Source organism: Morone saxatilis, unplaced genomic scaffold, assembly GCF_004916995.1.
Source record: "Morone saxatilis isolate NCDOM2014 unplaced genomic scaffold, NCSU_SB_2.0 Contig19, whole genome shotgun sequence".
Classification (NCBI taxonomy): Eukaryota; Metazoa; Chordata; class Actinopteri; family Moronidae; genus Morone; species Morone saxatilis.
Genome location: NW_023339751.1, coordinates 9,968,013 through 9,976,629, shown reverse-complemented (window position 1 = coordinate 9,976,629; position 8,617 = coordinate 9,968,013). Strand labels below are relative to the sequence as shown.

At 41.3% G+C, this 8,617-nt stretch overlaps 1 protein-coding gene across 4 annotated transcripts in view; it reads right to left on the bottom strand.

Annotated features, from left to right (window-relative positions):
- ldb1a (LIM domain binding 1a) overlaps positions 1 to 7,023 on the bottom strand; it is a 19,615-nt gene extending 12,592 nt beyond the window's left edge. For 2 of the 4 annotated variants that reach the window (XM_035663437.1, XM_035663438.1), the window contains exon 1: positions 6,861 to 7,023. In XM_035663437.1, the coding sequence (XP_035519330.1) occupies positions 6,861 to 6,888 (28 nt within the window). In that variant the 5' untranslated portion in view covers positions 6,889 to 7,023. The remainder of the gene's footprint in view (positions 1 to 6,860) is intronic. The other 2 variants (XM_035663440.1, XM_035663441.1) reach the window with 1 other exon arrangement.
- Positions 7,024 to 8,617: the final 1,594 nt, after the last annotated feature.

The window sequence follows — 8,617 nt, the reverse complement described above, 5'->3', positions numbered from 1 at the left end:
AAAATATGTTTTTATTCTTGTTCCTACTGTTGGATGTTTGAGCTTCACTGTGCCGGGTGTATGTATGTGTGTGTGTTTTTTTATGAAAAGCTTCTCTGTGCTCTTTTTTTTTTTTTTTTTCTCAGATTTTTAAGGAGAGAGGACTTTAGATGTCCGTCCTGGTCCAGTATGCAACTTATACAAGTGTGATGTAGAAACCTAAACCACCAGTGCACATACACTGAGAATGGACTTTACAGTGAAGTAGGAGACGTCTTGTGTCCAGTAGGAAAACTTTAACAACATTTGCATATTCATAGTCTGACATTTTTAACGAGGTAGAAGGAGTAGATGCCTTTTTAAGGATTTTGATATGGAAACATATCAGAAGCAAGTTCCAAGCGGACCGTTTTTTATATGTCTTAATATAAATGCATACACGCATCATTCTGTAGTGTTCACACAGTTCTGTGGACCAGTATTGAATCTGCAGCTCTTCTGTGGCTGCTGCAGAAGTTAAGTGATTTTGTGCAACTACTACTGGCCCATTTTTGGGTGAGTTAAATATGCAAGAGTAATCTTAAATGTCATTGTTTATAACAGGACCTTTATCCTTTGCTGGACGGGCCACTTGGGGCGTAAATTACCCATTTCTAGGCACCACTACACCACTGCTGGAAGAGGTCGTTAAAGTAAGTAGTAAAAGTTCTCATTATACATACTGGTCCATTTCAGAATAACATATATTATATTACTGAATAATAATTATTGTTCCATTAATATGTAGGCATTACTTTAATGTTGCAGCTGGTAAAGTTGTTTTTTTTTTTTATTATATATAAGGCCAAGCAGCTTGTAAATTTCTCCAAGGAATTAATAAAGTTTTATCATAATAATACCAATTAGTCCAATGAAATTATACATGCCTTTAATTGTTTTAGTTTGGAAACTCCTGGGTTCAACTGCAGACCAAAAACTAGCAGGATTGTATCCCGTGAAACAGTATCTGAGAGTATCTTTCCGACCTGATGCGTTTATAAAAACCTTTGTATAATGGGTTGCACTGAAACCTAATTCGGTCATAATAATCAGAATTAAGTGAATTTATTTTGCCAGGGCTGCTGGAACTATGTGAACTAACACTGGTGATCCAGTACTGTACAATAAGTCCTGACCTTAACAGTCCCCAAATGCTTTGGTTTACATGCCCTTATTTAAATACATGTAGTGTGATTCAGAAGTTCTGTTTACACTTTTCAGCTGTGACAATTTAAGATTCAAGATTCAGATTCAAGAGGTTTATTATCATAACTATTTACCTAAACAGGCTGTTTAATTCAAGCCAACTTCTTAAAAGGCTGATGAAAAATGATTGACTTGGCTGATAACTGAATTCCTTTAGACCACAGGCCTGAGCCTGTCATAGCCTCAGATTATGTAAGGGTATAATCTGCGGCCTTACTTTTAATCAATAACCACTCTAATGTTTACAAGCAATGTATTTGAATGCCAGAGAAGCCTTTGTGGTCTCAAAGTGCATTTAAAGCTCAATATGTTGAGGCTTTCACTTGAGCTGCAACTCAGTTTGTAGAATCATATAAGCCAGGGAGTACAGATGAGAGAAGTGAACCAATGCATCTCATTAAGAGAGTAAACACATCTAACAACAGTCATTTCTATTGCATAAACCCCACGTCAGGCATAGAGCAGAGATCTGCTGCAGCTCGAGATAAATAATTTGTTTTATGTGAATTATGGGTTACATCATTTAAACAAAATCCACATTGGACCTGAAATGTCATTTTCAACAACAGTTGTAGTATATTTATTTAAAATTTTCATCTTATCTTTTTGCTCCTTCCGCAGCTGTAACCTATTCTTGTTACCAGGATGTTGTTCAGCTTAAATGGATATCATCACTCGATTACATTTAGGAAAAAAAAGCAAAACCAAAATCTATTTCAAGCTAAAGTAACTGTCACAACCTAAAGAGTTGCCTTCGTAGTTATGACATGATAAATTATGAAACAGCTACAGGGGGAATAAAAGAAGCACTAAAGCCTTTTGTTATAACATGGAGCCGGATCGAGGATCTCTTGTTGAAAACAATGATTCCCCTGTCTGCTGTCTGTTCAGTGTTGATGGACTGACACAAGGAGAGATGTAATAGAACAGCATCTCCCTCTGCTGGCAAATGCTGCAAACAGCTTCCTCGTGCTTCAGAATAGAACAGACTAGAATACAACAGAATGAACTTTATCCAGGAGTTCATACTGTACAGTATTCACAACTAACACTGGCATTTTTAAATAAATCATCCAGTTTGTATCATGCAGTTAGAACTTTATTTGCCTATTCCACCATTATAACAATCAATAACGTTTACATGGCACAATAATGCTTATATTTTAAGACTGATAGAACTCTGCATTATTATAATATGAAACTAATAATACTGGACCGAATGCTGAAGTGTGGATTATGTGCAGAAGAATATGGGATATTGCATGCATTGTTTCAGTTCTGAGTATTGGATCCTATTTCACATTTAGTACAGACATACACAGAGTACCTGGCAAGTAGGGCTGGCAGGCAGTGATAACATTAAAGGCTTAATCAGAATATGGCAGTCATATAGAACTAAGTCCTATTTTAGTCACCGTAAAACTGGTCTTGTACTACACAAGATCTTGTATTTATAGACCCCTAGCTCCATCACTTTACATGTACTATTTTATGCATAGCATTCAGACTGAAATACATTCCACGCATAGACATGGAAATGAATAATGTGGGTCTCTACTGCAGAAAAATATATAATAGATCGGATTTTTAATTCATTAATCAAACATCTGTACAGTTGTACATTTGAAGAAACTGACCTAGATAAAGAAACTGAGGTGAGCTGTAAACAAGTTTAAACTGAATTCACACGCGCCACACACATGCCTCAAAAACATTTTCCAAAACCTTCAGATGTATTGTGAAGAGAGCGCTGGTGAACAGCGTGTTTAGATTCTTGTTTTTCTAGCCGCCAAAGTGGAGCCACTAAACTGTCAGGGAAACTGTTGTGACACCTGACTGGTAGTGATAGCAACGAGGCAGCAGACAGAACTAACACAGGCTGCACCCAGAGGATGCTACTGTGGCTTGACAAGAGGAAGTTAAACAGCATGTGTTCAAGATAAATTGAAAGATAACAAAAGAAGGCTAGTATGTGAAGGTTGTTGTTGTGGATGCTTGCAATGACAAGGGGTCACTGATCTGAATCCAGGCGGAATTAGCCAGTCCCTAAGGTACGTCATAGAGGATTGGTCTGGTGCAGTAGGTTCAGTCATTTTTTTTTTTACAGCTTCTCTTGTTCTCCAGGGAATGAAATGACGTGTCCTGAAAAAAATGTTTTGCCCAAACTCACTTATATAATGTGTCTGTGTTAAAAAAAAAGGAAAATCCTCCATAAAATAGAAACATTTCTTATAATCCTGAACAACTCAGCATTAATGTCTGTTCTTAAACTGAACAACAGAGAGACATACTGCAATGATGATTTTATTTAGAGACTCTAAATCTTGGAGCCGCTCCACAGATTGTATATATTGAAACAATTATGTCACAGCCCTTAATTTCACTGGACTGTGGACTCTTCATCTAACTCGCAACACGATGCTCAACATTCAAATAACACTTGTTTTAATGTCACATCTCAAACACAAACTCTCTAAGCCTGGTGAGTCAGTCGCTCATACCAAGTAAGTGGGCAAACTCCACCAACTCCACCTCCACCTGCTGACATCATCAATTCAAGTCATGACACTTTACTGTCCAAAAGCTAAATATAGATTGTTATAGCAGAATTCCCTTTAACAACTTTAAAATATCAACATGTGCCTTGATTTGCGTACAGTTTAATCAAAACTGAGTGCTATTCATAGTCTGTTTGCTCAAACTGGTTAGTTCTAGATACACAAGTAAGTCTTGTGTAAAAATCTGATTTAATGGTTTGCAACAGTTCTGACATATTACATACACGGGTAGCTTTCAAACAACTGCAACTCTCGTTTTCAGCACAGCTCTGTTTCAGCCTGTGCACCTTCTACCTCAGCACCAAACCTGCTTTCCTGTTTTAAAGACGCTGCAACTTGCACATCTCTCACAAATAAAGGTGTGCTTTGATAGAAAATATTTTTTTCCTGCCCACACATTTAGTCGCCCCCCCCCCCCCCTCCTTCCTTCCTCTCGGCCGTGTGGCACATGGCAGCTTTTCCTCTGCCATCCTGTCGGCCTGCAGCAGATGTGACATCACTACAGCTCGTCTCTACTCTGCACCCCCCCCCCCAATCTCTCTGACTCCCCAGCATCTCTGTCTCCCACGCATTCCTTCTTTCTCTCTTCCTCTGCACACACACAGCCATTTTGATCTAGCAAACAAGGTCTGAGAGACTCACTGGGCTAGAGAGAGGAGGGGACGAGGAGAAGTGAAGAATTGAGGAGGAAAAGAAAGAGAGGCACAGGCTTTCAGTGCAGGGAGATAAAGCTGAGCCAGTCATGTTGTTGTGTAACGGTAATCAAAAAAGCCTTGGCCGTTTGGCTGCCATCTTGGCTCTGCTTTAAGTCACTTTTCTCCAATCAGGAGCCATGTGACTTTCTGCATGAGGTAACGCCACTGTTACTGCAAAAGCCAGTGAGCGAGGGATGAGGGGAGTGACAGAGAGGGAGAGAGGGTGAAAAAGGAAAAGGGGGGAAAGAGTGAGATGAGGAAGGCAGAAACGGGAGGGAGGGGTTAGAGTGAGATGGGTGAGAGACGGAGAGAGTGGTGAGCAGAGGGGAGCACATGCTTGAGTGGGTGCATGTGAGAGTGGAGGGGGGGTATCTTCAGCTCACAGGCAATCTATTTTTACCATTTAGTCTGAACAAAGGATGTGATTGGCTCCACTGTGTTAGGACGGATCTCCTTCATGCGCGGAACAAAGCCATAAAAAGGCTGATTCACAGCAAAGTCACAACAACAGCAGGATGTCACAGTGTTGTCAATGAAACTGACAGACAGGAGAAGTCTGTCCTTTATGATGGCTCGCATTCTGTCACATGCAAATACGATCAGTTCAGATTCCTCTGTTCAGTAATACTCTGACCCAGTAACTGAACAAAGGGAAAAGAAAAGAAAAAGTGATGTTAGAATAAGAGAGGATTTGTTTTTCCAATGCAGACTCACACACAAAAGATGGGGAGGATCTTCCATCCACCATCATACAAGAATGTAAACAAACCAGCCTTCAAATATAATGATTTACAGTGCACGCACAGGGAGGGAGAGAGAAACCAGTGTTGATCAATGCCGCGCTGTGGCTATCTGAGAGATCTACCAGCCTAAACTTGTCATAGCAGGCTCCTCATTCAGTTGTACGAGCGTACGTGCATGCTGCAAGTTTGCACGCATGCCTGCATGTGTAAACCTGCGAGCATTTGACCGTTGGTGCACAACGCGCACACGCGGCAGACCTCTCTGCTTCCGACCTCTTTTTCTCAATACATCCTTCGAGAACATGTGGATGTCATTAAAAGTTTCTGCTCCACGGTAAAGTCTGTCAACAGAGGGAGCGAAGGAGGCAGAGATACTGGAAAACTACAGGAGAAAGTGACGAAGCGAGATAGTGAAGAGAAAAGATCTGAGAAGAGAACATCAAGCAGAGGCCTCTCTAATTTTATTCAATCTGATAGCTGACTACCAATGAATCAGAACAGCCCCATTAAAATGATACTGACACCCTAATTCAATCTGTCCTCTCTGAGATCCCCCTAAGCAGATGCTACGATTCAATTTCTATCTGTTACTTGCTCCCTGGTGCTGTACGAAGCTCGTCCCCTGGCACTGTAAGGCTTTCACTATGCACAAGGTAACCGTCTCTGTAGCCTGCCTGCTCTCACTGGGGTACCGTTAAAGAGAAATTGCTCCAAAGTCAAATAAGGATCAAGCACTCTATGAGAGAGAACACATTATAAGATCTACTTGATAAAAATTGCAAAAAAACGTTTCTGCTTGCCAAAGACTGACACGTGCAGACAGTATTACATTTCCTTCCTCTTGCTCTGACACAGTAGCACAGGAGCAGAGTGTGGATTGAAGTACCAGTAAGACAATGGCAGTAAATCATATTTTATGTAATCTTTATTTAAAGCTTAAAAATCAGGAACGATTTCAGGAAAAGCCAAGCCAAGCGTGACAACTGCATAACGAATGAAAATATGCAGGAATGCAAAATGCAAAGTCACAATGACAAAGAGCCGTCTAATAATCCAAACAGCAGCACTCCAAATTCAACTCTTAGTTAAATCTTCTCAAGTGCCCTCATTAGTGGTTTAAACTCATCAAGAGAGACCAGCTTTAAACAATTCTGCAGTGAGTAAATTACTTTTGCCTCATTCAGTTCGGACCCATGGTACAAATATGAAAAACAATTCCTGACAGTGTGGTGACTTAACTCTTCTAGACATACAAAGGCACAAATAATCAAGAAGACCTACAGTGGAGCAGAGAAAAAGAGTGAAAAGAAGTACTTATTGATATCCCAGCGTCTGTGTATGTGGCAAAACTCAAAGAGCCAGATCAATGGCACAGCAAGCTAGCGTGACTGAGAGGGTCTGCTGAACAACTCAATCCTAAAGTGTGGTAGCCTCAAGTCTATAACCTTGTTTTAGGACATGTGTTGAGAGTGTAGCATGGCTTCACGAACACACACACACACACAAAGTCACACTCACACAGCTGGCCCTAGGCAGCTTTGCAGCACTTTTACATAAGTCATTTCTCTGACAGCAACACTGAGCACGGAAAGAGGGAGAAGAGAGGCAAAGACAGTGAAAGAGTGAGAGTAGGCACTCACCGGGACAAGCACAACCTCCAACAGACATCTTCTCACATGTTGGGCTCTGCTCGGAACGAAACAGCTGCACTCAGTCCACACGCCGCTCGCATGGGCTAACTCTGAGGAAAACAACACGGACAGAGGGGTGGAGAGATTAGAGGGAGTGGTACAAAGCAGGGCATGTACACCACAACTACACTCCTTTCTCTCTCTCTCTCTCTCTCTCTCTCTCTCTTTCTCTCTCTCTCTGTCAGAGGCAGGAAGTTGGCAGTGGCGCTCTAGCTGCATCATTAATAGGCATATTGCAACACAAGTGGGAGGGAAAATGAGAGAGGAGTGAAATAGGAAGAAAGAACCTTTACGGTACGTGAGACAGGAGTAAGTAATATGGAATGAGACGAGGGACTGTGTGTGTGTGTGTGTGAGTGTGTGTGTGTGAGTGTGTGTAAGGAAGAATGCAGGAGGGAGGCAATTAGAGAAAAGGGGAGAAAAAAAGAGTAAATGCACAAGGTGTGTGTGTGTGTGTGTGTGTGTGTGGCAATGATGCATCATCCATTTTTGCCCTGTGCTGCTGTGGGAGATAAACATACTCAGTAGGAGCCCAGAGGCAGAGGGTCATTACTGCCAAACAAACACACACGCACACACACACACACACACAGTCACTCACTCACTCACACACCCTGCCTCGTGTATGACAGATTTCCATCTCTCTTTCTGTCTCCCTCGCTCCTTCCTTCTGTTTTTCTGCTGCAGAGAGAAGACTGGTGTTAATCACTACAGACAGTATCGATTAAAAATGCAAAGCCCACCTGGAGCGCAGGGACACTGGAGACCCACGGGAGGCAGGAAGAGCGTGCACGTACAAATGTGCACACGCTCACACCCAACAGGAGCTGCATGTAAACAGTCTGACTCGACTGCAGACTGTTTCCCCAGCAGCCTCTGCTTCTTCTCTTTCTTTTCTACTCTTTTCTTGCTTTTTAATCTTACTTCACTCTGTCAATTTAATCTCCTCACCCTGTTGATATTACCTTGACCTTTCTGCATCTTGATGTGGCTTGATGTGATTTTGTTTCATTTCCTTTCCCTACTCCACGTCTCTGGTTTCCCTTCTCACGTTCACGTTCATCCCATAAGTTTTCTTGGCTCGAGTGAGCCTGTTCTCAGAGCCAATAATCTCATAATCTCACACTTCACTACACAAACACACGAGCACATAACTGACTCCCATGAGCTGGATGTCTTTGTTGCTTGCGTACCTGATCCTGTCCGATGGATAACTGACTGAGCTGTATCATTGAGTTATTGTGAGTGAATGCAAGAAAAAGTAAAAATAGAAAATGTGTAAAGAAAAATACAACTTTAGTCTGAACTCACAGCAAAAAAATTACAAACATACACATACAGTGCAGTCTAGTACAGCGATTCACAAAAAAGGGTACTTGTACCCCAGGAGGCAGTACCCACTGAAGGTGTCAGTGGGTACTGGAAAGACTGTAGAGTAGCTCAACTAATTTTACAAAAAGGAAATAGCCTATCCACATATTGAGTCCGTTGTAAAATAAACACGTTTTATGAGAGTATGTGAAAACTTAGCAGACGGGCAGAGAAGTCTAAACAGTTATTTAAAAGTAATGGATAAATAGTTGAATTATTTAGCTAAAAGTAATGAATTTAATATTTTTGGGGGCTTTTTTATTGCCTTTTATTATAGTGACAGCTGAAGATAGACAGGAAAGGGGGACAGAGAGAGATGACACGCAGCAAAGGGC